At 46.0% G+C, this 27,792-nt stretch overlaps 1 protein-coding gene across 2 annotated transcripts; it reads left to right on the forward strand.

Moving 5' to 3' along the window:
- Positions 1–6,417: 6,417 nt before the first annotated feature.
- On the forward strand, positions 6,418–27,656 carry LOC107322032 (T-lymphocyte activation antigen CD80). Of its 2 annotated transcripts, none has more exons than XM_015879619.2 (6): positions 6,418–6,870; positions 15,926–16,273; positions 17,241–17,522; positions 19,333–19,458; positions 22,638–22,761; positions 25,133–27,656. In XM_015879619.2, the coding sequence occupies exons 1-5, from the start codon at positions 6,786–6,788 to the stop codon at positions 22,742–22,744; spliced, it is 948 nt and encodes a 315-aa protein (XP_015735105.1). In that variant the 5' UTR covers positions 6,418–6,785; the 3' UTR covers positions 22,745–22,761; positions 25,133–27,656. The 2 variants fall into 2 exon arrangements, with proteins under 2 accessions (XP_015735105.1, XP_015735115.1); XM_015879629.2 differs by lacking the exon at positions 6,418–6,870 and adding an exon at positions 8,670–14,771.
- Positions 27,657–27,792: the final 136 nt, after the last annotated feature.

Genomic DNA, 27,792 nt, shown 5'->3' on the forward strand with positions numbered 1-27,792 from the left:
TGGATGTGGCACTGAGGAATATGATTTAGCCAGGAAGTATTGGTAATGGTTGGACTAGATGATCTTCTAGGTCTTTTCCAACCTTGATAATTCTGTGATTCTGTGATACAGTGCTAGAGGCAAACCCACTAAGCTGGAGATACAGAGGATTAATGCGAGCACTGTATTTACCTAAAGAAAGGATGTCAGGAGGTTGTGCCTCAAGGGAAGCAAGCAGAGTGGAAAGAGGTTATTAATGAGGCTCCTCAGATTGCTGATGCTCACCCAGAAGGAAAACAGGCTTTAATCAGACTTAGGCTGATCCGAAGGGCTGGTCACTGCAAAGATCATTCAGGCTGCAGCACAAGGAGAGGTGATGGCACAAAGGACCGGAATAAGGACAGTAGGATGAAAGTCGGCAGCAAAAGGCCACAGCTTGTGCATGCAGAGACTAGCTGTAGGATGCCCTTCTCCCAGCTTGTCCCTGCCATTTGGAAATTAGAAGGGAAGGGGAGCTGTAATTGATCATAAAATGAGGAGACCTCACCATGGTGCCACCAAGAAAAAGAGTGTAACCAGAAATGAGATCTCCCCAGCTGGTTCAAGACACCTTTGGATGGTTACATAGATGGAGGTACTCCCCAGAAGGCTTGGCAGTGGACAGGGCAGAAAGGACCAGACTGGAAGGAGAGCAAAACAGCATGGCTAGCTCAGCCCAGTGCCTGGAGGTGTAAAGGGGCATGGATATTGGGTTGGAGAAGTGTAGTGCTGAGTGAGACAGACTGCCTAGCACGATGTTCACAATACCCTGGGACAGATCTTTCTCAGGGACAGTGTATAGGTGGGTTTTTCCAGGCCTACCTGCTTATTTCCAAAGGTTATCCCAGAGTTGTCAGTGACACCTGCTAGTACTTCTATAAACAAGGACTCAGCTGTGCAATGACATAATCTACAGCTCCCTCTATGCATTAGCATGCCTGCTGAATGGGCCATGCATAGAACCTGTGCCATGCGATTGCCTTCTCTCCTCTCACGGAGCATAGTTAGGAGTCAGTCCTCCCCTCAGTCTGAGCCCTCTCCCAGTGCCATACATAGAAGACAAGATATACTGGCGGAGGAGCTGTAAAAGGGGAAGTCTTAAGGCTTGCACTTACAGAAAATTGCTCTTTTTAAGGTTTGAAGGAAAAGGAAACAAACCGACGTGGACACCACATTTAGATTTGAGGTTCAAAGGTTTTCAGGTTTGGTTCTTGTTTTAGGTTGTGGGGGCTTTTGGATTTGTTTGTTTTCTCCTGAACTCCCCCTCCCACCTTCAAATGTCAACCTGGCAGGTTTCTGGAATTGAGTCCTGTTGAACTTTGCTTCCTGAAAACCTCGAGTTTGCACTTTCCGTGTTGCTGTCTGATTTGTGTGCACACCAGCACAATCTATGTCTGTGGATGCTTCAGCAAGGGTAGATACATAGCTGTCTCTGAACAAATAAATCTGCCAAAAATGCTGCATTTGGCAAGAAAACTACTCCAACATGATTAGTAGCCATTCCACAGGAGGCCAACATGACCCTGCTGCACATGGACATTTTGGAGGCTTTTAGTAATAGTCCCTCTACTGAGCACATACAATTTCTGCTCTTTGGGCCTGACTCCCATTGAAATCAGTGTTGCATGATATATATAAATCCATGTCAAAACAGTACTCACACTATTGTATAGGACAGTTAGAGCTGATTTGATGCCCTGCTTTTGCCAGTTGGGAGCCGCCATCCTTTGTCTCTAGCCTCAAGTCACCAAATCCTGCTGCCAGTACTGGTTCTAGGGCTCATCTGATATCCCAGCGAGTTGATGCATCTCACAAAGATGACAAAGAAAAGCAAGGCTCATTTATTTTGTTCTTTGCTGTGTTAGCATGTTGAACTGGATGCCAAGGGAGTACTGAAGGGTTCAAAGCAGAAAGAAGTTTGTCCCCCTCTCTGATTGACCGCATGGAAGTAATCCTTAGGACTTTTGCAAGCCTGCAGCATAGAAACCAAGCACAATGTGAATTAACTGTGGATTACTCAAATCAAAGCAAGATTCTGACGAACAAAACCCACTTGTAGGCTGTCAGCCCTTAGTCATATTGAGCAATTCCCCAAGCTGGCTGGACAAACACGCTGCAGATGTCAGGCAGAAGGCAAACCCAAAGAGCTACTTCTCAAACATGCTATTTCATACCTTAATTAATTTATTTTACACGTGCATTTTCGTACCTGATGACACACATCCTTAAAGGCTAACTTGCTTACGTTTACACTGTTGTAGTTTCTCAGTGTCACTGTGGTTTTGCGATTAGAACAGCTTGAACTTCTGTGGAACTCTGCAAAATGAAGTCCTCAGTCCTGGCTGAATCAGAGCCTTTTTGGTCAAAGAGAGCGTAAGGACTGTCTCAGTTCCCCAGGTAGCACAGAGCAATACTGTCCTGTTGGGATAAGAACCAGATGGAAAATGACCTTCCCCATGACACAATCACTCGTGCCAAATAGCAGAATGCCTGATTAGGCAGGATCTATGGGGACCTGGCTGTCCTCAGTTGCACTCTGGCACTGCTCACGCCTATAGCAGGGAGGGCGGGGCTCCAGCAGACCCCTGAGGTCAGGTAGGTTCCTTCTTCATGTCTGTAAACATTAAACAAAAATTCATCCTGTGTCGTCCTCACAGCAGCTGCTGACAGGGAGTGCTGGTGTAGCCATTGCAAGCAGTGCAGCCTGCTCTGTGGAGAACCAGAGTGTTTGCAGCTCTGCCTTCACTCACTTGGCATGGAAACCACAGGAGACTGAGAGCCTTACAAGGGAAGAGCCAGCAGGAGCTAAATAGGGGATGGTGAGGGTGACTGTAGGTATTAGTTTGCATTCTGAAGGGCAGAGACCTGCTCTCTTTTTCCTGCATGAATGTGTACGTTGGGCTCTCCTGTGCAGTGGCTGCATGGATAGTGGTGCATCGAAACAGTAGATCACAGAGACTGAGTTTGCTGTGTAGGTAACTGAAGAAGCTTAATCCCAGATTATTAAAACACCTTTGTTTTTGGCAAGAAGCCCTGGGGCTTTCTGAGCAGTAAGCATCATATTATCAACTTATTATCAGGACCCAAGTTACACACTGCTGAATAGTGTGGGTGCATTTTGCATTTGCCTAGTTTTAATTAATTTCCCTGTTTCTGAGTCATAAAATTCTGCTTTAAACTTAAATTTAAACACAACTGTATTTTCTGTAAACAAGACCATACTTAGACTCTAATCTCTTCTGAGTTGAAGCTCCTTCAGCTCTTGCCAGCTTTGTAGTCTGAAGGTTGAGGATGGGTAGGGGGGAAGAACGGGACAAGAAATCTCTTGGTTTCTGTCTGTGGGGTTTTTGTTATTGTTGTTTTCCTTTGTAAGACGAAAGTGGTTTTCTGTAACCTGAAACTGCTGGATTTTCCTCTTTCCTCACAAAGTGTTCTCCTTTGTTATTGCCATTGTGAGGGAACAGCCTACATTTGTTTGAGCAGCTTAATATCACAAGGCATTTGGACTTCTTTAATAAAGCTGCCTTCTGCCTTTTTTTTTGTGGGATAAAAAAGGTGTCATTTACTTCCACTAATGAGCAGAGAAATGTTACCAGCTGAGTTCAGTTCATGACTCTTTATACCTCTTCTTCCATGTGCAAATATTGAAGCCAACAAGTACTGGAGGAAAAACAATCAAACAAACAAACAAAAACTTCCTAACAAGGTTAATCCACTCTGCGGAGGGGGTTATTTCTCAGAAGAAGATGTTTTTAGGTCGCTTGCACAATGATATTTTAGTGATGTACTTCCCTATAAACAGCTTGGATAGTCTCCATTCAGCTTGGACATGTCTGTATGAAAAGCACTCAGATGTGCTTGTAATCTGGGTGAATACAGATAGGGGTGTCTGTTCACATTAACACCAATCAAACAGATCCCAGTGCTGTAAGAGGGTGTGTGGTTATGAATTCTCCTTGGAGAGTGGGTGCTCTGTGTTGTGATCCAGTATTTACTCACTCCTGCGCTTTCTAACATATTTCTGCTGTGAGGTGGTGGCAGAAGTAGGAGGAGGTGGGGACTTGGATGCTTTCACTATTCACTACGTGTTGGAAATAGCAGAAGTTTGCTTGTGCTGTAGGCACATTCCTGCAGCGGTGGCTCTTCTATTTGGGAAAAGTGAGTGACAGCAGTGGGTCAGCAGAAGAAAAATGGCTGTGATGTATCTGGACAGCTTTCCATTACCAAGGCTTTCTACCGCAAGTGCTGATTGGCAAAGTTCATTTCCTCTGCATAGCACATACGCTGCAAAATTTCACTTGCCTTTTCTGCTTTTTTTTCCCTGACTGTTTTGTGTGAAAGCAAAGGAAAAATGTGGTACATGTGATGCTCTCACATCTTCCTCTTTTCCACAGTAATTATTTTTAGCAGTATTATAAGGCCCTTTCTTATTAAACAAGAGCTTCCCTTTTCAAGCTACTGTGCTTCTTCCACCTGGACAAAACTGACCCTGGAGCACGTATGGTTAAAATGCTGAAGGCTTATTGAAGTGCACAAGAAAGCTTATTCCTATGGGGATTTCCCTGTGAATTGTTGAGTTTATAGTACCTGCTATCGTGCTCTTATCAAGGAGCCTCTTTTGAACAGGGACTTCAATGCGAGTCCTTCAACTTTGTTAGCACTCCTGACTAAGGATTCGTAATAACTTCTTCCCTTGAAGAGCTGGCTTCCAAGAATCAAGGACGTGTGCTCAGGGAAGTTTTAAGTGATGGGCAGATTATGACTTCTGCCTCTGATCAAAGCAGAACAAAGCACTTGACTGCTGTGCTCTTTCTGTTATTGTAATCTCCTTGCAATCGGGGAGCTCTTTGTATGTACTACAAGATATCGGCAGCCATGATACTTAAGAAGAGAGAAGGAGCTCTGGCCAAGAATGACATCCATGAGTTCAGCTTCCTGTACCGAATCTAGTGAGCCATAATGAAGCAATGAGCTGCTCCAGGTTACTCTGTAGATAGGGAGCGGCATAATGCTTCAGGTTGGAGGCTGATGGGAAGCTGGCACAAAGGCAGGGAGGCCAGGAGCAGAGGCTCTCAGGGCTGGGGAGCTCTGCTGCTTTCCCTGCTTGCCTAAGAGCAGGGTAGAACCTTGAGCAAGAAATGCAGATGTGGATGTAAAAAGCTGGGTTTTCCTTCTAGCTGTGATATACTAATAGCAAAAGAAAATAAATTGTTTTGAAACTTGAACTTAAAATGAAAGCGAGATGCTAAGTTGCACAGCTCTAACAGGCTTGCCAGTAACTGCATAATGAAGCAGGATAGAGGTTTGGTCCCTATTTGCCTAAAATGCTGCACAGAGGTGTGGAGATGAGAGCCGGGGCTGTCACTAAAAGAAACAGCATAAATACATGGCATGCTCATGGTTGGTTTGGGGCTTTTCTTGTTCCCCAAGTATCATGAAAACACTTGTCTGTACTTGCTTGGTCCTAGAGTCGTCACTGCTTTCAAACTGATGCTTGGGTAGAGCACAAATATACAGGATTGAATTCAGAGCCTGGATCACAAAACACATGAAAACACACAGTGGGTAGGCACAGAGACCCGCTCTGACTCACCAGCGTGCTTTCATGTATAATATTTATTGCCCTGCAAAAAAAAAAAACAAAAAAAAAAAACCCACAATAAAAAAGGTGTAACCTGTTCTTGCTTTGGTAATTGATTTCTCTGTAGAAGTGCCACCTGCTTGGTTATGTCACATAGGAAACTGGAGTTGAACCATGACGTATGTCAAGAGCTTTGTTAAAGCCGTCAGATCACCTCTGCATCCCTCACAGATACTTTGGGCAGGAGGAGGAAAGATTTATTGAAAACGTGCTTTGCATTTGAATGTGAGAGAAGCAGCACTGACAGGAGATGTCTGACCACATTGCTCTGCTCAGGATGACCCTGTACTGTGAGGCCATGCAGCCAGCACAGTGCCAACCTTCCTGCCCCAGGCACCAAGGGGAGCCCAGCCATGGCCCTACACCTAATGCTGCAGGTGAGAAGCTGGAGCCACAAGCCAACCTGGAGGCAGAGCCTGCAGCGAGGAGAGCACCGAGGACATGGCCTTGGAGTGTGCTCCGTGCTGGCACTCGGCCATGGTAGGAGAGGTGCTTTCCCGTAATGCTCTTAATGAAGGCAAGCTTGATGACTGCTTGCCTGATTACACCCAGCTCAACTTGAAATCATTTGCTATTCTTATTTATTCCAGTTTTAATGTTATGGGATTATTCTCTGTGCAGCATCAGACATCTAACTTCAACCTAACCATCAAAGCCCATGCCATCTGACAGCCAACACCTACAGGAGCCCTTCCTTCCCTCCCAAACCCTATGGCCCCTCTGTTTTGAGGACTGGGTGTCTCCCACATCCTCGGCAGCCCTGTGGGGCCGTGGCGTCAGGCGCCCGCCCTTGCGCATGCCCCACGAGGAAGTTGCGGGTGGGCGTGAGTCAGCTTATCAGTGCCGGTACCCACGCCCTGCACAGCCTTCCCCCAGTGCCTGGAGAGGAGTGAGAGTCCCACAGCCCTGCAGAGACAGCAAGGAGGGTTTGGCGGTGACCCGTGGCCGAGTGCTGAGCCCCTGCCTCCTTCCCAGCACTGAGGTGGTGGCATCGCTCTCTTGGTGAAGCCCAAGGGGACGAGGAGGGAAACAGACTTGGCAAGGCCTGTGCCGGAGGGTTCTTGAGGAGGAAGCAGGTGGCAGAAGGTCGTGGGTGCTCCGGCTGCTGGCCCAGCACTGCACCAAGATGGGGTGTCTGCCAGTGCCAACCAGCTGGCCTCTGAAGAGATGGCTCGGGCTCGGGCTCATCGTGCTCCATTGCATTACTTTGGGTAAGTGAAGCAATGGCATCACCTCCCTGTGAAGGAGGCATGCTGGCTTGGTCAGGGCCAGCTTGGGCTCTTTGAGTTCCTCTGTCATGACTGAGATGGCCGAGGCATTCCTACAGCCTCTCCTAGGCTGACACAGATGCTCCTGGCTGCTGAACTGCTGCTGTTGAGGTGGGAGGATGAAGGATGTTTGTGGCACAAGCCTGCTCCTTAGCAAAGAAATGCTGTGCTGGGCTTGGGGGGACAAGCAAGCTGCTGGCTCCTGGGCTCCTGTGGTTGTGCAAGTTCTGGAGTTTTTTGGGTAGCTGAAAATGAGATTGTGGTGGGGAGACAGGGCAGGGCATGTGTTGTGCTGCAGTACAAGGGGTCCCTCAGGCAGCACAGCTCTGTGTTAGAGGACAGTGATAGCTGTTCCCAGTATGGGCCACAACATTCACCAAAGCCCGCAGATCACCCAGACCTCAAGGGGCTCTGATTGATTCTTCTGAGATGTGTGAAATGCTAACCCTGTAAGCACACAAAGCTCACTTCTGAGCTGGGATCTGTGCTCACAGGCTGTGCTTAATGGCAATCCTGGTGTTTCATTGCAGATAATGAAACTCTGGAGCAAACCGGGGCTGAACTGGGGCTCTGATTAAAAATCAAGCGCTGCAAAATAAGGAGGTTTTCATGGTGGTGTTGTGAAACTGTGAGATATCTGATACTCTCTGCTGGGTTTTGTTTTGACTTTCAGTCTCAGAATATTAAAACAGAACTCAGAGAATTTAGCAGGGATGAAATTGCAGGGCCGACTGGTGAAAAAGCAGCCTCTGGACCCCTCTGTGAGCTCTCTGTTCTCACATCTTCCCCACACTCCTTCCCTGGCTTCTGTGCTTGCAAAGCGCACATCAGGCATGGGCATATTTTGCCCATACTGCAATCAGCAAATAATTCATCCTGGGCAGAACTGTTTCTCCATCTGTAATTTAGGAGTTTCTGGGTTTGTGTTATACTATTCACGTAGCAATAAGTGCACGTTAATTCATCAGTCCTGTAGGTTTACTAAAAAGGATGCTGATTCCAAGTCCAAAGACAGGCAATGCTTAGATATACAGCCTGCTGCTAATCATCAGTGCTAGAAATATGAGTTTAGTAATATCAGCAAACTAGCAGTTCTAGTGGTTAGCATATTGACTGCCATTGACTTTGGTCGCCCCATTGCTGAGAAGAGTTATTTTCTAAACCTGATTGATTACAAAATTGCAGGGTTTGATTTGGCAGTGGACAAAAAGCTGTTTTGGAAGCATTATGGCAGCTTTTGTGGTGCAATTGTTAGATCCTTTCCATATAATGAGTTTGTGGAATTCCTGGTGTTGGCTGATAAAGACAGCACAGCCACAGTGCTTTTTTTCTCCCTCTGCATGCATACATACAAACCCTGCCACCTTTCTCTCCCAAAAGTGATATTCCTTCACTGGTGATCCTTAAAACTCCATGGTACGGCATCACACATGAGCTTTATCAAGACTTGCAGGTGATGCCTCCCCCAGGGATGGCAAAGAATGTCTTTTGACCTTCTTATGTCAGAGCAGTGCAGCCCTAGGAGCTGCCATGGCCCTGCCAGTGACTTCCCTGCAGCATTAAGCAGGGCACAAGGGCCAGCAACTTCAGAACTAACCCCACTTGATGGTATACGTATATGTGTATAACTATCTATCTATCTATCTATCTATCTATCTATCTATCTATCTATCTATCTATCCATCCATCTATCTATATGTATATAGACATAGATAGATATACATATAAATCTGTATACCTATCCATCTATCCATATATAAATTGAATTTTCCTGCTCTGAGGTTCACCTGAGGTGACCTGCTGATATATGACTGTAATTTAGAGCTGCTCCTGAAATGTCAGCTGCTGCTGGAGATGCTGATGCACACGAATGCCCTGCTGTCTCAGAGCAGTGGAAAAGCAGCAGAACAGCCTCAATTACAGCCTTGATTACAGCGCAAAGTTATTTATTTATGGTCTATTACTGGTATCCCTGCAGGCTTGTTTTTTGCCTGCCATTGCACCTTCACACCTACCTACTGCCTCCATCTCAGTATGTGGTTGTTATGCTGAGAAAACATCACACAAAGTAGCTCAGAATGACCTGTCCCTGCCCAATGTGCCAAGATGGCAACGGTGCTGATGGCAGGGACCAGTCACCCCACGTCTGCTCCATGGAATATTCCTTTCTGGCTTCCCTGGAATATTTTCAACTACCAGAGACTGTCCAGCTGGTTCTTACCAGTTATGAATTTTTTGGGAAGTTTTGAGGGAAATCCCAACAGCTTTTTAGACTTATTGTAGAGCTGGGGAAGGGAGGGGGGAATATTCACTTTCCTCAGCATGGCAAAGGAATGTTTGCTCACCAGTAACTCACTCTGGAAATCCCCCTCACATCTTATCACATGTAAGGAGCTCAGAGAGGATCTGGGTTTCAGAGAGTAGTACTGAGGGTAAGGAAGGTTTCTTGGCCTCCCCTGAATATTGGCGGGCTGGCAATGAGCACCAGGTGCTTTGTGCCTAATTTCAGTGCCAGCTCTGGCATGGGCCGTGCTGTATTTCTTTTTCATTTCTTTTTTGATGAGCTCTGGCTCCAGATATGCAGCAAAGTCTTTGGTTTAAAAGCAACAGCAGAAGAACTGAGGAACTTCTGTCCGCCTGTCTATCCAGAGCAAAACCTGCTGTAAAGCCTGTCTGAAAAAACAGAAACCCAGCCAAGGGCTTCTGTTGTTCTTTATAGACCCCGTTCTGCTATTGCTGGGTTTTTTGAATGAAATAACTCTTTGGGGGGGGTGGAATCGAACAGACAACTAAAATTCTTTCACAGTCAAATCGCACTTCCACACATGCGTGGAGTTTGCGCGGGTCCAACATCCCTTCTAATAACGTTGTGTCCTCTTTCCAATTGGATCAGAATGAATCTTGTTAACTCTGCTCATCACTCCGAAGCCAAGAACTTTTTCCTTTTTTTTCTGGAGCACCGATGCATTTATGGGCTGTTTGTTATGTGAATGTCAGACATTCCCGCATTTAAACATGCAAAGTTTGGGGCTGAAATTTTTACACACTGAGGCTGCCCTACACGCCCTCACACCGCTCCAGCTCACCCTGCCTTGAGCTGAGCTGCAGCGTGGTTGGGATAGCATAGGTGACCTGACACAAATCCTGCTCCTGTCCCTTCGCTGGCACTGGCTCTGGCCCTTTCTGACCATGGGGTGAACTCATCCAGCTCCCAGCCTGCCAGAAAGTCTCATTTTTTCCCCTTGTTTCATGTCAACAAGGCACATTGACCCAGACTCCAAGGAGCCCTGAAGAGAAAGCAATGCAAGCACATGGGGCTAGAAAGGAAGGGAGAGCAAGGTCTCCTTTTTCTGTGTAAGAAGGCTATGAGATTGGGGCAAGTTTGTCATCCAGTTGCAGCTGGAGGCCAGGCTGGAGGAGAACTCCCATACTCAGGGAACTCCTCCTTCCTTTCTAATGTATTTCCTACCTGCATGCCTTCAACATGGTGTTCTTCATGGTGATGTGGCAAGGCAAACACATTAGAATCACTTAAGCTGAAAAGATGTCAGCTTTCTTTTTGTGGGTATGTCTGATTGCAACCATTCTGTCCCCTTGGTGGGGCACCGCTCTCAGGAGTCTCAGTAGGTTGTCTGAGAGTATGTAAATCTTTTCCAACACAGAAATGCCACGAGCTTTGCTTCTGCTTTTTCACTGTTATGCTTTTAAAACATCATTAGTCCCAGGGGACTGCCTGGCTGAAAATAAAAGTGCTGAGTGCTGGGTAATGGTGGCACCTCCAGCTACGCTGTACTCTAAAGATGCCCATGACTTGGTGAGCCCCAGATGATATTGCATGGTATAAGGGGCACCTGCACACCTCTGCTCTGTCTGTGGCAGGGACCCTGAGGTGTAGCCGTATGTGCCCAATAGACAGGGCACACCTGCACAGGTAAATGGTGCTGTGGCTGTGGACTTGTACTTGAGAACAAATGAAAATTAAAATTATTTCTAATTCTGGGCAGGCTTACGTGACAGGGATACTGCTTGCTTTTCCTACTTGCTGGGCACTTTCACCTCCTGTTAGACTCAAGACGGTCTGGCTGCGTGGGAATTGTGTGAGGCAGTGAGGCTGAGTAAGCACTGAAGGAACTGGGGCCTTTGGCAGTGGGGAGACCTCGACTTCCAAAGCTTTGCTGTGAAGACAGCAGTATTTATAGTGGCAGCATAGGAAGAGGCCGTAGAATGATCTGGGGGCATCTCTAGCTGGGGGATAAATACAGAGGAATACAAAGTGCTACAGTCAGTGAGGGACATGGTCTCTGGGGAAAAAAATTAACAAGTTTATTTTTGCCTTCGTGTGCTACAAATCCCCCCACCAAAGGCCTGTCTTACGCAACTGCCACATCCAGTTTCTGCTGGAACCTGGGATTTGTTAGAGTGCTCAGCCAGATGCAGGAATTTGATCTCAAAAGGAACTAAAACATGCAAATCTTCTGCGGGCATCCAGATTCAGTGTTTCCCCTGCCTTTTCCTCTGCCTGGGTCACCCGCTCCTGGTGCTGGGAATGCAGAAGGGGAAGGATCAGGCAGACTTCCCTCTGCGTCTTTCCCCAAGCCAGAAATGTCCTTCCATCCCCACCGCCACCGTCCCTCTCAGTGCACACCAGTAACACATGAGAATGTCCTCCACCCTTTCCTCCCCATGTGGAGGACTCTGCAGGAAAGGGGGAGATATTAAGAACCTACTGGGTCAATGCCATCGTTACCCAAGTACTTTTGCAGCCCGTCTCCAGCCCCTCGTTTAGACGTGACCCGGCTAGTGCCAAGGTTAGACATGTGCCAACTAACTTGCAGTGAGAGGAGTTGCGGTCTTACTCATCTTATAAGCAAAGCAGACTGGACATACCCAGGCGGTGGGCTTGTCCCAGCTGAGGGCCCGCGTGACTCAAAGAGTAGCAGATTTTTATCTCAAGAAGTTCCCAGACAGGGCTGGGGAGATCAGGAACAAAGGCAGAAGGACCGGATGGCTGTCGCGGCCCTGGGGCTGCTCTGAGCCCCTTCACCACAGCATTTCAGATTCCTCTTCTCCTTCTCAGTCACTAATCACAGATCATGGAAGTTTTTGTGATCGGCAGAGTTTCTTTCTTATTAAAGCCAGGTTTATGACAGAGCAGTGACTCAGTTACAGCGCGACCTCCCGTACCCTTCTGGATGCTTTCATGGCACGGAAGGAGGGTGTGAAATGCCTGTAGATGCAGGAAGCTCTCTGGTTTTCACAGCCTGAACCACATGATTTCAAGGATTCATTCTCTAAGGGCAGTTACTGCTCTGTTAGCAGGAGTGTGGCTGTGAAGATGGAGGCACAGGGAGGTAGGGAGCACAGCTCACACTGCTGTTACACCGCAGAAGCAAGCAAAGCAAAACATTTAGAAAACCTTTTCCAGCCCTCTCCCCATCTTGAGCCTGCCATGATATCGCTGTGAACTAGGAATAATCACCTCTCATTGCTGTGGCACACTGACAGTTGTGAGCATGTAGGAGGAAATGAGACTGAATGGAGCTGCAGCCAAATGAAGTGGGAGGCAGGTTTTCTTCAGAACACAATGGAGTTCTCTGCTCTCCCATCACATCTGGGATGAGTAAATGAACATGACCCCTTAGGAGGTCACTGTGACAGGAGCTAACCAAACTCACACAGCAGCTGCTTTGCTTTGCCGGAAGAGCACGAAGCAGCTGGTTTAGCTTAGAGCATTTCTTCCAGTATTCACATGTTGCACAGGACACTTGCTGTAGTAATCTTTGAAAGATTCAGATCCCTCATCAGCAAAATGACCCGGGGTAAAAAAGGACCAATGGGGACTGTTCAGCCCCTTAAAGGTTTAGTTTGTTGAAATTTCTGAACATTTGTGCTAATATAAATGCCTGACAGTTTTTCTAAGCTCACCTTTCTGTTCCAATTAGCCCCACTCTGGGGGCAACTGCAGCACAGTGGTTGGAATGGAGCAAGTTTCACAGCCTGGGGAAAAGGGTCAGTATCAGCCACACGCTGCAGCATATCAGCGAGGGAGCAACACGAGCACACAGTGAAGGAGAGGGTGAGCTTCACCAAGGGCAGGAGAGGGGCTTCTTTTTTGCTCTAGAAAAGTCATTAAAAATTCTTTCCATGGTGGATGCCTGCCCTACAGCCTGGCTATGGAGAGCGTTAAACACAGAAATGGGACAGAACTGAGTTTTCATTTTTGCTTTGCAGTTCACCTTTAAAGTGAAAGGGGACTTTTGTGGGGCTGAATGACTCTTATTGGACTTTGATTCCTTCAGGCCCTCAGTGCTCAGGTTGCAGTTTCAAGGCTGCATAGTACCTTGTAAGGGTAGATGTGACATCATCAGGAGTTTCCAGCCCTTGTATATGTACTGCCGCGGAGGTTTTTGTTCTCCTTTTGGCAGCAAAGGAGACTCTTAGGGGCAAGGCACAGAGAACCTCATGCAACTCATGATGTGCCGTCACACTGACATTTTCTGTACGCCTACTCTTCCCCTGTTGCTGCAAAAGGAAATAGAAAATAAATACATAATCAACTGCGCTGTCATTTTCAGGATCCACGATCCCAAAGTTTCGCTGGTTGCCCTTGGAGGTCTTGCCAGCACAAGAGCTGAACCACATGAAAAAGCAAAGATGTGGTCAAGGAAAAACACAAGCAGACCCACATGCAACACATGCAGGCACACAGTGGGAGGAACTTCAAGAATCACAGCCAGAATGGGTCACTTGGAAGGCAAATGGAAAGAAGTGCTTTCTCACACAGTATGAAATCAAACCAGGCAGCTCACTGCTATGGGATGCTATGGAAGCCAAAGATATGTGTGCGTTCCCAAAGGGGTAGGGGCTGCTCACAAAAGATAGCTACAGCAGTAATGACTAAGCTGCTGGTGTCAAGAAGTCTATCAATTTGTGACTGATAAAGGCTGGCTGGGTGTGTCCCACCTTGGTCTGCGCAAGAATGGCTTTTTCTACCATTTTCTGCCAGTGACTGGCTGCCACAGGCCAGTGGGCTGAGTCACAGGTCAATGAGCAGACGCAGATCAGTGGGCTGAAACAGGTCAGTGGGATGAGTGGGCTCCTGATCTGTCCCTGCCTGGTGGCTCTGGTCCACGTTCATCATAAGAGGAAGTATGAGTAGTGGGGAAAATTGTGTCGGCATCTATCAGACCTTTCCCTCTGGAAGATCAGTGAGGTGGCTGAGTGAGGAGGGGGGAAGCGGCTCAATGAGAATCTGTTTATTTACCTTCACCTTCAACTTTTTGTAATGGGTATTAAGACAGCTTATTCCATTTCCTACAGGTCTGATGTAAAGCATGCAGGCAGGATAAGGTGAAAGCTTACTTCTGGTTCTGGTCTTGGGACTGCTAAACATCAGCATGCAACCCACAATGCTAGCTGTAGTGAAAACACTAAGTCACGGCTTGAAACAGTGATTGAGCATCTGTTGGGAAGGCAGGGCCTACCCAGGGGAGCTCAGCTGCATGTAATGCAGCTGAATGACTGAAAGGAGTGGAGCCAGGATCCACCTCTGCCCAGACCTCATTTAAGGGTTGGTAAGGGGAGGTGAGCATTTTTTAACTGGAGATCCCTGCCTACCTGAGGACTTCCAAGAATAAGCAGCTTTTTTTCATTGTTTTTTTGTGTTTGCTGCTGCATTTGATCTTATCCTCCCTTGCTGCAACCTAGAACCACTCCACTATTGTTGCGCTTTCCATTGTGTTGTAGTGTTACGCTACCCAAAATTAAGATGTATTGGGGTGCTGTCTGTCTCCCTCTGGCACCTGGAAGCATTCAGAGCATCTCCTCAGGCCCACCAGGCACAGGTCAGCATGCCATATTGCTACTGGTTGTTTGTGGGCATCCCTGGGATCTGAGAGTTATCTCTGACTCTTGGAGGTAAGTGCCAACAGCATGAGGCCAAGGCAAGCAGGGCAAATGTAAAACAACCCGATCTTCTGAACTGGGGTGTGCAGAGGATGAGCATCATCCCTGAAGCTGCGCAGACCCAGGAAAAAGCAGACACATACAGTGCTGTAATGGCAGAAGTTCCTGGCTGAGCTGCCCCCTTGTACTTATGGTCCTGGCGCTGGTGAGCACCCAGCCACTGAAAAGAGGAAGGGAAGTGGGAAAGCAGTAATGCAAAATGGAGGATTATGGCTAAGCAGGTCAAAGGTGTCGTAACTTCTCCCTTGCAAGGGTCCCAGATTGTTGTCATAAGCATGCGCCTGTGTGCTGAGATATGGCACTGACACAGGCGTGGATGTTTTGGGAATGTCTGTGCTGGTTTGCATGTAATTCAAAAGGGGACCAAAGGGGGCCCGCAGGCCTTCAAAAATGAGAGTTTGCTTTTAGCTAGGTTATGCAAACTTGGTCATTTCTTAATGCTGTGCTAATATGGTGATGAAAATGTGTCTCCTTCTGCTGTTTATTACTGTAGGGCTGTTTCTGGGATCTTAAAGAGGCTGCTTTTCTGGTTATTGTTTTTTGTTACAAAAATAAATAAATGAAAACACAAATCAAAGCCCACAGTTTATTTATCTACTGTGGTCCTGTCTGGAAGCAGGGAATGTGAGAGAGTCAGGACATGGGCTTTCTAAACACTGAGCACAGGAGATAGCAGACATGAGATGTGTTTGGGTTTTTCTATCCCTGCCCATGGCTATCATGGCAGTTCTTTATTCTGGGATGTGGTTTTCAAGGTGCCACCACAATTTCTGTCCAGGCAGGCAAGTCTCTTGCCTTTGCTTTTGGTAATTCACACCAAAATAGCTGTGTGCCCTAAGTCTTAATAAGGACTGGAGCATCACATGAAAAGCATTTCCAAGGCAGTCCTCCCCTCAGCACAGAGCTGAAGGTGTAAACTGCTCAGTAGGTGGAGGGCTGAGGTACATTAGGGTGCAGAAGGAGCTGAAATAGGTGAGCCCTATGCAACAGGCCTGCACCACTGTCTTAGTGCCTTTTGTTTGCTCCTCAACAGGCTGTGCACAGGAGAAGAAAGTGGTCAAAAGTAAAGTAGGAGAAGAAGTCAGCTTGCCTTGTTGTTACAAAATTCCCAGCTCAGAGAGCCTGCAAAACTACCGTGTGTATTGGCAGATGAACATCACAGATGTGGTGCTGGCCTACTCAGGAGGAAAAAAGATTGATGAGCATCTACGCTATGTCAACCGGACAAAGTTGGACTTTGAGAACCTCACCCTGTGGATCTCTGGTGTGGAAATCTTGGACAGTGGCACTTACCAGTGTGTTGTTCAGAGTCTCCAGTCTTCACCGGACAAACCTGGATCTCACTTCTTGTGTGTAGAGCTCGTGACCCTCTTTGTTACTGGTAGGTGGGTTGCCTCCCCACATGTGAGCTTTCTAGTGCCAGCCACTAGGGAGAAGGAACATTCCTTGAAGCTTTCAGCATAGTGTAGCAATGTTCACCATGATGCCTCAAATAGAGTCAGAGTGTGTGTTAAGCCTCCCATAAGGTTCCTCTGTGCCACAGCAGCACTTCCTGGGGGCTGGGCTGCACGTGGACAGCACAGCAGCTCCACAACCCGAGGCTGAGCTCAGCTGGAGAACTGAGGTTTTTTACCTCAAAGAAACTACTCAAGTTCCTCATCCAAGTTGCTCAAAATGAATCTGAATCTTTTCTTGGAGGCTACAAAAAGTTCCATTGACATGATTTTCCATTTGCACCACTGTTTTTGTGGCGGTTGGTTTCAGCCAAAAGCAGAGATACTGATAAGGTACATACATATTTATATACACATTTGAATACCTTTAGCAGCAGAGAGTTCCAGAAATCCTCCAAACAAGTTGTTGAAGGAGCATTCTCCCACACTGAATGAAATTCCTCAGCAAAAATAATCCCAAGCTCCTGACATCTGGCCACTGCTTGCTGACATGAGTGAATGAATGATGGACATCTGTGCAAGGAGTTACATTCAGTTATCCTCATGGGAGTCAAGAAGAAAATAGGGAACTGAACTGTCAGAAACTTCTCCAGCTGTGGAGGGGAGTATCACTGGGAGCTGAGAAGTTAACCACATGAAAAATGCACAACAACAAATCTCTTCCCCACCACAAATAATCCAATTTCTTGCCTTCCAGAAACCACTTTTCTGTTTTATCAGGAATAGACTATAGTCAATCATCTGTAGTCTATAGAATAAGATGCTGGGGCTGGAGGGAGAATGCTAAGACATAAGAAAGGCCAAACAGATTATGATAGAGGAGGGATGTCCCACAGGGGACTCTTTGCTTTGACCGTGAGTTTCTAAATGTTTTCTAAATCTTTCTTTCTTCAGCTGACTTCAGCAAGCCGAGCATAGAGAGAGAAGTAACCGCTAGTTCATGTGAATCAACAGAAATGGTGGTAAGATGTTCTTCTCATGGAGGCTTCCCCAAGCCCAAAATCTATGGAGTCCTCAACAACGTGTCTGTGGTGCTGAATACCACCTGGGAGTCTGAGTCGAGCCTCAGCCCATACAACGTCACTGGCACACTGTGGCTCAACGTGACAAAAGATCTCAACTTCACTTGCTTCGCTGAATATGATGGCTTTCTCAGGTCCACCAGTTTGCTTCTAGGTAAGTTTTTATACAATGTAGGTTGCTCCAAAAATAACAGCTTGGTGGTATTATTTTGTGTGGAAACCACAACAGGTACAAAGAGCACGATAACACTAATTGATAGCTGAGAATTTGCTCTACAAAACACCATTTTTCAGCATAGTCACGACTATTAGCTATGCATTGTTACCAGTGATGAACAAGAACCCGAATGCCATGCTCACAAAAATCTGCACCAGTGGAGGTCACTCTCTGTTTCACAGCTGCTGTGACCAGCTTGATTGCTGAAATGCACCACCCGCTGCCTCTTTGTGTTTGTATACAGTTTAGTCTCCAGAATCATTCAGCAAGCATTAACTTTCATCGATGGCTGCAACTTTTTCTACAAGGATTCCCACTACGGGGAATCACAGCTGGGCTGGTAGGGCAGCTGGATCCTGCTGTGATCAGGTGGTGTCAGCACCAGCAGCTCTCACAGGCTGGGGCTGCCACCACTCAGTGTTTCTCTGTACCAGCATGGTCTCACTGCCAGTAGCGTGACACAGACCTGGTATTTGAATGGAGGGACTTGAGTAATGTGTGTGATTCAAAGGCTGCAATTACTAAGACTTTTCTCATTTCATAAGCATGTTTGTTCTTGCTTCAGTAACGGGAAAAGTTAGCTGGGGGTCTGGACAAAATACTGCTTTCATACACATTTAATATAGAGTTAACTTGAACAGATAAAATTCCATCGCTGTTTGGCTTAGAAGTGATAATGTAATAGCTAAGTCTGTCCCTTGAAAAGCTTGAGGGACAAGTGGAAACAGCATGAGGCAAGGCAGCACACTGCAGTCTACGTGTTTTGCAGCAGAAAGGGATTTTTATATATTTATTTATTTATATTATACATTTACCAGTCTTCTATCAAAGGGGCCTGTGAGGAGATGTGCCACTCAGCTTCAGGACTAATGGAGACTGACAAACAAAAAAGTAATAGTAACATACTGTTGTCACATGTTATCAAAGAAGGGTGCAATTAACAATGAGGACACAGTCACAAAACCCTCACCTTTTGGCTTTTAAGAAGTGCAACCACTCCTGCTTTGGCTCAATGAAAATACTCCTCCAAACAAGTCTTTCATGCATGTGTACTTCTGGACAGATCACAACTTCTGGTAGACACAGGAGGCAAACTCTGCAGTGGGGGACACGTGAGGTCAGGTTGTACAGCAGGTCAAAGTAGCATCTTAGAAGCTGGATGATGCTTAGTTGTGCTACGTGTAGATGGTGAAAATCTGAAGACCTATGAACAGATACCCAGTGCGGCCTTTCTTTTAAATTAGGGTTGTCCTGTACTGTATGCATGGTCTGTTATCTACTTACATTTACAAGTGGTAGAATAGACATCCTCAGCGATGCTAAGCCAAAAGATACAGACCCACTGATCCTGAGCTGTCTCCTAAGATCCTTTTCCTTCCATGTTGAGAATGACACCTCCAGTCTATTAAATACATAGAATCATAGAGTTACCAAGGTTAACCAAGACTAACTAGTTGCTTTAAGAAGTACTTATAGGCCTGTCTCGCTCCCATTCTGGACAGAGATACAGCGTTTTGGATTCTGTGGATGTGACAAAAATTTCAGTATACAGCACACGTAGGGGAAATGAAGGGCTCCTATAGATTAGGTTTCAGCATTGTCTGTTTGCTTACTGAATAGGTGTATTTTCAGGCTGAATTTCAGTTAGAATTTGGCCTAAACCACCATAATTGACATACTTGCTATTGCGTGAAAATGACAAAATGTTGCTGGGCCCTATACTTATACTTTGTTTCTTCTGTCTCAGCAAAAGCAAATGACTGCATTGTCTCCTCTGCACTTCCATCCTATAATGTCATTACTGCTTCAAGTATCATCATTATCACCTTCCTACTGGCTGTCATCCTAGCAGCGAAATACCTTCCAAGGCACGGTAAGTACAGCTCCTTTTTCCAGTACTAGTTCCTTACTGCTTATAAAATATATAAAAAGCTATGTAAAATATACATTTATAGAAACTATACTGATACACTGAGTATTTTTTGTACCTTCTTCTCCTTTGAGCGCTTTTAGAAAAACCCCAGTCATCAGGATATATGTATTTGTCTTCTTTATTGGTTCCAAAAGAGCAGAGGTGAGGTGCCCTGTCCCACGCTACGAAGACTTCAGTAATTCAGACGTGTCCACAAGTTTTGTGATTGCAACAAGAACCTCAGGCACCTCAGGTTAGGTGGCAAGTCACTAGATCTCATCAGGTAGCTGCTGCTCCTAGTCCTGCATTTTGGTCACAACAACCCCAGGCAACCCTACAGGTGTGGGAAGGAGTGGCTGGAAAGCTGCCTGATGGAAAGTGACCTTGGTGTACTGGTGGATAGTCGGCTGAATATAAGCCAGCAGTGTGCCCAGGTGGCCAATGGCATCCTGGCTTGTACCAGGAATGGTGTGGTGAGCAGGACAAGGGAAGTCATCCTGCCCCTGTACTCGGTATTAGTGAGGCCTCACCTTGAGTACTGTGTTCAGTTTTGTGCACCTCAGTACAAAAAGGACATGGAGGTACTGGAACAGGTCTAAAGAAGGGCAACAAGGCTGGTGAAGGGCTTGGAGAATATACCCTATGACGAGAGACTGAAAGAACTGGGGCTGTTTAGTCTGGGGAAGAGGAGGCTGAGGAGGGACCTTATTGCTCTCTTCCAATACCTGAAAGGTGTTTACAACGCAAGCGGGGTTGGTCTCTTCTCAGTGGTGACAGGAAGGGTGGAAGTGTCCTCAGGTTGCTCCAGGGTAAGTTTAGGTTGGATAACAGGAAAAATTTCTTCACAGAAGGGGCTGTTAAGCACTGGAATAGGCTCCCCAGGGAGGTGGTTGAGTCACCATCCCTGGATGCGTTTAAAAACTGTTTAGATGTGGTGCTCAGGGACATGATCTAGCAGAGGGTTGTTAGAGTTAGGGTAATATGGTTTGGTTGTGGTTGGACTTCGTGATCTTTAAGGTCTTTTCCAACCTGAGTGATTCTATAATTCTATGTCTAAGATGGCCAACCAGAAAGCCCCTGAAGATGTGAGCACCTAAATCTATTGGATTCACAAAGGTTGGTAGGTATCCATCCAGTACTGAAAATCAACAGCAATACATGTCCTCTCTGCACCCCATTAGTAGCTTGGAAAAGCAGCCCTACAGAAAGACAACAGGCCTTGCAATGTGTTATAAATATCACCCAGTCGAGGTCTGTCAGGTCACTGGAGAGGTGAAGGCTGAAGACAAACTGAGAGTGCTCTGTGTTCAGCACACTTAAACCAAAAGCCACCAGGCTGAGTGTTTTAGCTCATCATGGTCACAGTGGTATCCCCCACTGGAAACAGGTTCATTTGTTAGGCAGCAGGGACTTGGCTCACTCAAGAACACTTATGAGTTCATCATCTTCACATCTCTTGTTAGCAATATTTCAATTCCAAGCAAGGTCACTTGCAAGTTAGAGTATGAAGGTGGCATTACTGTGTTTCTTCCCCTCCTGTGACCATTGCACCAGGCTAGGCTGATTACCCCTCTGTGCTTTATCACCAAGAAAGGAAGCACCTGGGGAAGGCAGTGGCCCTTAGCAACACCTGTGCAAGCCCTCATTTTCCACTCATGTCCCTCTGTGACACCAGTGCTGGCTCTTCCCTGTTGTGCCTTGGAGTTGTGTCAATGGGAGAGCAGTAATCTTGTTAGAAAACATGAAGGTCACAACCAAGCAGCCTGTGCCGAGCTTCTAATTATGGGAAAAAGACAAGTGGAATTCAAAGATCTTTCTCTAAACAAATACAGGCATGAAAATTTAAAGGTTCCCTACCATTAAAGGAGTAAGATTCTGGAGTATTCTGAGATACCTTTTTTACTAGTGCAAGATTGCTTTTTAGATGTAAAAAGCATACCGGTGTGGTGGAATGGGATCACCTGCAACAGCAATGGGCTTAGCTGTGTAAAATGGAACTTCCCTTTTAGTCCCATTTTCCTAATATGCACACAGAGTGGATCTGCTGAGTCAGGTGGTGCTGCTTTGTACAGCCACTTACAGACTGGGTGTAAGCTGTAAGGGACCAAAGCTGGCATTTCAAACCAACTTCCCAGTTTGTATGCTTTGGTGCTGCTGTGCATTACCACCTGTCTGGGAAGGGAAATGTCTGTCCTGCATGTGATTCCTACTGGCATTGCTGCAGATCACCAGTCAAGAGATATTGTGGGAGCCCACAATACGTCTGAGAGTATTTCTGTTGCTATTGCGTAGGAAAAGCAGGACCAAGAGCTTCCTTGAAGCTCAGTCATTTCTGAGCTCAAAAAGCCATGCTTCAAGTAGCTGAAGTGTGGGAGGGAATAGAAAAGATAGAGCAAAACGGAAATAAGGGTTCTCAGATGTGTGATTGTTGCGGTGACCAAAACATGTAGGTGCTTTGTTGAGGTTCACAGTCTCTAATTTGAGGAGCTCGCAGTCTAACCAGCTTGTCTTTGTAGTAATTTCATAGTGAAAACTCTCTGAATATATTTTTAAATCTTTCCAACTAATTTAACCAAGAACACAGCGCTTGATATTCCATGCAATTACAATTTACTGCAGTAAGACAGGGATCCAGCTTGTATAATGAAAACAAAAGCCAGTCTTAGTTGCTGAGACACAAACATTTCTCAAAGACCTCAGAGGGTTGCTTTGGTTCCTTATGATAATGCTGCTGTTCTCTCACTCTGTTGGTAAGTTGCATGGAGTGACGTATCACTTTTACCATTATTTCCCTGCTGACCTTATCTCAGCATGTGGTTGGTAGCTTGTTGTTGTGTCAGGCTGGAGTTCTAACTCCCTGCTAACAGTACAGTTTTATCCACAACACTACACAGATAACATCTATATAAGATGGACCAGGTCAGACTATGGCTACAGGCTAGTCATGGTCAGATATAGGCGACAGGGATGAGTCCAACCAAGGGAAAACAGAAGTAACTAAAAGACCTTTTTCTTTACTGTCTGAGATTTTCTTCTCCCTACTCTTCTCACTTTCAGTTATACTTTACTTTGTTGTAGAAGGCATTTGGATCAAGCATTTTCAGATATTCCAAGTACTAATGAGGGATCTTCTCTTTCAGCCTGTTCCCACTGTTCTAAGAATCAAGCTTCAGCAGGAGAAGATGCGAAAGAAATTATGAGCACACCCCACAGCTGTAAAGTGACATGCGAAATGTCAACTCTATGACCAGATCACCTTGGCAGGTACTTTACTGCATTGCTCCTCTCTTGGCAAAATAGCCTCTCAGCTCAGATTCTAGCGCAATACTAGCTTGCAAAACCAGGCATGGCTTTTGATAGGAGTATGCACTATCCCTTAGCATAGAAGCAGTAGGGCTCTCCTGCCAACTATAGTGGAAATACTGAGTCACAGCTTGAAGCAGTGACTGAGCACCTGGTGGGAAGGCAGGGCCAACCCAGGGGAACTCAGGTGCAAGCAGTGCACCTGAGTGACTGGAAGGGGTGGAGCCAGGATCCATTCCTTCCCAGACTTCATTTAAGGTTGTAAGAGGTGAGGGCATCTCCTCTGGAGGTCCTTGCCTGCATGAGGCCTTCCAAAGGTAAGCAGACTTTTTTTCCTTTGTTTATGTATCCATTGCTGTTGCCCAGAGCATATCCTCACTCACTGCAGATTAGGACTTTACTATTCTGCTATCATTGCTGTGCTTTTCATCACGTTATAGTGTTACACCAATTCAGGCCGATTATATTTCCCAGGCATGAGATGAAGCTAGTATTGCTTGTGGGGCATTGCTTTCTTAAGGTTATTTCAAATTTCTAGAAATTAATCTAGTGAAAAATGTTACAGGACCTAATCTCCCAGGTTTCTATGGCCTTTTATCCCTTGGATGGAGGGACCCTGCATGGATGGTACACAAGTTTTTATGGCATTTACTTCTGTACTTAAGTCATTTCTATTGAGTGGATGGGAGTGAAGTAAATGAAGAGAAAGGAAATGAATGTTTGACTGATTTGTTAGTGTCTCCTCTGAAATTGTATAAGGACCCAGGCTGATATCTGAAGGGTGGGCTGTAGCAAGGTCATCCATCTACTGGGATCTGCAGAGACATCCCCTGCCACTGGGAGAGCCCCACATTTTACAGGCCTCCCAGCTAAGAACTGGGCACTCTTTTAGTTTCTGTCCTACTGGACTCATTTGCAAGTAGTTCATCACCTGCTAGTCTCACATGTGGCCTCATCCCCTAGAGGTTGCTTCTGACTAATGGCCTGCAAGCTATGTGCCTTATCTAATGCATAAACATGGGAGCATCAGCAATCAGATAAATGAAGGATTGACCCTGTAGTGGTGAAGGAGAAGTGAACCAAAGGGTAACGACTCTGGCTTTCCCAACAAGATTACCAATACCAGCCCGTTTCTTGAGCTGTCTCCATTCCCTTCAGCACTCAGAGGAATGGGTAGAAGGCCTGTAGCATCGTTGCACCGAGGTTTTGCTGCCTGTTATGCTGACTGACTTTGGAACTTAATAGGACTTACTTTTGATATGAGGTGTTGTGAATGGTGTAGCAACGGCTGGGGAAGACCCTGGCTTGCTAAAGGTTTGTAACTTTGAAGCATCGTATGCATTTTAGTTTGAAAGTTGGAATGTTCATAGCTGCGTCCTCCAAAGCCGTTTTCCAAGTCAAGAGACTTAAGGAAAGATTACCAGCAAACAGTTGCTTCTTGTCTCATTATCCAGGTGTCTGTATTTTCCTGGTCTCACCAGGGGATGCTGAGTTGTTAGCGTGATAGCACAGAATAAGTTACATAGTCCTAAAAGTCATGACATTTTTTCAAGCTGTGTTGCAGTAATCTGAAGGCTTAGAATTTTTGAGGCGGAAAGAAGGGGAAACTATCATTCAAGCCACTTTTCTCATTTCCAAACTTGACCACCCACTCATATTTTCCTCTGGGGAAGGCCCTATCTGGAACAGATACTAAAACCTTGGTTAGCATGAATTCTGGGGGCTTTTGTGTGTACTGTTCACTGGTGGGAGTTCACCTACTGGATTCATCCATTCTGCCACATTCCTCTTTTTTTTCTTAATTAAAGATTTCCAGGCTTTTTTTTGTGGGGGGGGAGAGGAGGGGGGTGGTGGTGTGTGGTGGGGAAGCCGCTGGCATTTCCAAACTCCACTGCCTGGAATAGCTGCTGTATGTGGATAGGGCTAGAAGCTGTACATTAGGACAATGTATTGCTTGCTTAGTGGCAGCCTGTGATCTTGCTACTTCATGATGCACTGAGCCATGTCCTTTTGCTGCTTAATTAAGACAGTACATTCATTAGTCATCCTCTCATCACAGGGGGATGGCACTTGTGTATGGTCCAAAGGTTTTCACACCAAGCAAGTGCTGAGCCAGTAGCTCACTGCAGTGCATGCCTTGAACTACCTCAGCACAGCCTTTTTTTTTTTTGCCATAATAGGAGCCCTCTTGTGGACTATAGCTGGTGATCCATGTTTGTCTCGGATCTGCCACATTCTGACTTAGATTTAGAATTAAGAAGGGGGGGGGAAATCAGTTTTATATATATATATATATATATATATATAATTTTTTTTTCTCTGTCTCCCTCAGGTTTCCTATCCTGTGTATTCTGCACTGCAGTCCCCACCGTTCTCTACAGCAATGCTTATTGCGTTGACCCTTAGGCTCTCTGAAAGGGGATGAGAGCAGTAGAAAAGTCTTCTTGAGAAGACACAGAAGCTACGAGTTGGTCTTGTTACAAAGGGTTCACTGGAATTCCAACTGGGAGGACCCTCTGTGTTCCTACAACGGGTTAGAAGAACATCTTCAGTGCTGTGATCCTCCAGCATGCCAGCTCTAGAGCTCGGGATACTCTGATGCTGCCTCTAAGGAAATCAGGGGCCCTGCAAAGCCCTGGCAGGTAGCCCATGTCCACCCACCTCTCTAGCAACGCACAACTGGCCTCAGACCCCAACATGCCATGTCTGGCCAGGCCATGCCTCCATGCTGCAACTCAAAGCAGACAAAACTACTTTTACATTCAGCCTTGCACTGGTACCTGCTGGTGCTGTTCAGTGTGGGCCAAGATCAGGCTCACACTTGATGGTTACAGATGTGTGATATCTCTTCTCCCCTAAAGAGGCAGTAATGCACACACTTAAGGAAAAAGCACCTCACGGTGGATATGATACACACCTCCTGCTTGTTTTCACTGAGACGTTGTAGGGAACAATACATATTGACAGTGTACCCAGCAGCAAATACTGCTTACGTACAGCAGTGGCAGAAGTTCTCATAACCTTTTTCTCTCCTGAAAGGATGGCTTTGCCAACCCAGGTACCCAGATACAACTCCTCCATCACACTGCTCAGACACGGGGCATACCTCATACAGACCGTCCCACTAATTGTGGTGGTGCTTGTGAGCACTTGGGTGCGCACACATGCACATGTACACAAGCTTTATGTGCATTTCTTCCTACTCATACTTCTCATACTCCCCGTATAAATTTCTGTAACAAAGAGCAGATAACATATGTGTACCAACAGTAATGAAATTTAAGTCAGGGCCCTTGCTTCCTAAATCTGCTTTTGTTTGTACATTTGCCTAGGAATACTTGTTAGAGTAGGTTCTCCATTTCTGGGGGGAGTCTCTCATGGTGGGATTTACTTTGCTTTGAATGCTGCTGCCTTCTGTCAGCATTCTCTCTTCTCAGCCAGGATGCTAGCACTGGATAGGACTCATCTGACTTAAGAGATATTATTGCCTACTGTGTAGGAAAACATGGTTTCTCATTTTGAGGGGAAAAGAGTGGAAAGAAATCCCAAGCACCACCAAGTTTCCTAAGCAACTGCACATGCAGACTTAACCCTGCCCTGAATACAGTGGGCTTGTTTTGTTTTTCCCTTTTGTTCAGTCCTGCTGCAAGCTGTACCCATTACCTTATTGCTTCATCCACGTACACAGTTAGCAGGGTAGGCTGAAGTCTGAAAGCATCACGCCACCATCTTTGTGGGGTATTTTGTTTCTTGAGCTGTTTATCTTACTAGGACACAACACACAAATGTTCATTTCACATTTTTCTTGTAGGTAGGTACTGGGAGGAAAAATGCCAGAGGGAATAGGTGCGCTAAAAGCAGTTTACAGAGCACTGAGCAATGAGAGTCTAAGGGATCAGAGCAAGTCACTAGTGACAAATAAGACACTGCTCTCTTTCTTCTTCTGTAGAATCCTGCTGCACCATCAGCATTTCTCTCACTGTCCCTTTCTATGAGACAATGGGAACTTTAGAGCATTCCTACTCAGGGGTCAAAAACGGGGAAAAGGAGACAAGCTTGCCACAAAGCCCCACATGGGTGATAAGGAGCCAAAGTTATCTGCACATGTGCATCCTGGTTGCAAGCGGGACAGAGGTGGCACAGGGAGCAGTGCTACTAAAAGGCAACTTGACCCTGTCACAGGAAGGGCTGCCAGTGAAATGCAGTCTTACAGCACTCTCATTCACATTTCCTTTTCCTTCAGTCTATGTGTGCTCTTTCTAGAACTACCAGCTTCTTGCAGGCTGAACACCCTCTTTTTCACTTTAATCATTTTCCACATTTTCACCTTGCCAACCACACTGCAGCTCTGACAGCTGGACCTGAACAGAGGCTTCCCTCTGAATACCCCCCATGCTCTACTTCTGCTCCTGACCGATGACTGATTGCACAGCACTCTGCAGAAGGGTTTGTCTTTTGCACAGTGCCAAGCCTTTCTGTATCACACCAGACTCCCACAACAGTTTAAGTAACTCCTTAAAAAGGAAACCAAAACCTCCACTGACAAATACACCTGGCATCAGTTTGCTTTAATACTCAAAAGGCAGGTTGTTTGGTTTATTTTCTTTCTTAAGCACTTATATTATGAATTGTGTTTTCTATTGCTTTGTGCTGTATTCAGTGAATTGCACACAAATGGTTTCCATGAGACCTTTTCAGCTTAATATCTGGGTCTTTCTACCAGGTGAGCTGCTGTTTATCGTGAGTATTTTGTATATGACACGTGCTGGGGTTTCTCCTTTAATTGTATTAAAATTTATATTGTACGGTCCGTTTAGTTTCCTTGGAAATAAAAGATGTCTTGGGCGTGCTGGGAAGTACAGGAATGAAGAACTAAGTTCAGCCTGAAACAGAGTAAAAAATGGCTGCGAATCTTGAGTTGAATGTAGATGGAAGTCTGCACCCTTGCTAAGGTGCTACATAAGGGCATCAAGCGCTCCTTCCTTCCTTCCA

Source organism: Coturnix japonica, chromosome 1 (assembly GCF_001577835.2).
Source record: "Coturnix japonica isolate 7356 chromosome 1, Coturnix japonica 2.1, whole genome shotgun sequence".
In the NCBI taxonomy this organism is placed as follows: Eukaryota; Metazoa; Chordata; class Aves; order Galliformes; family Phasianidae; genus Coturnix; species Coturnix japonica.

Excerpts from the sequence above, each read along its gene's own strand:
- LOC107322032 (XM_015879619.2), top strand. The coding sequence starts at position 6,786 with ATGGGGTGTCTGCCAGTGCCAACCAGCTGGCCTCTGAAGAGATGGCTC. Across the intron at positions 6,871-15,925 it reads GCTCCATTGCATTACTTTGG|GCTGTGCACAGGAGAAGAAA; the intron begins GTAAGTGAAGCA and ends GCTCCTCAACAG. Across the intron at positions 19,459-22,637 it reads GAAATACCTTCCAAGGCACG|CCTGTTCCCACTGTTCTAAG; the intron begins GTAAGTACAGCT and ends CTTCTCTTTCAG.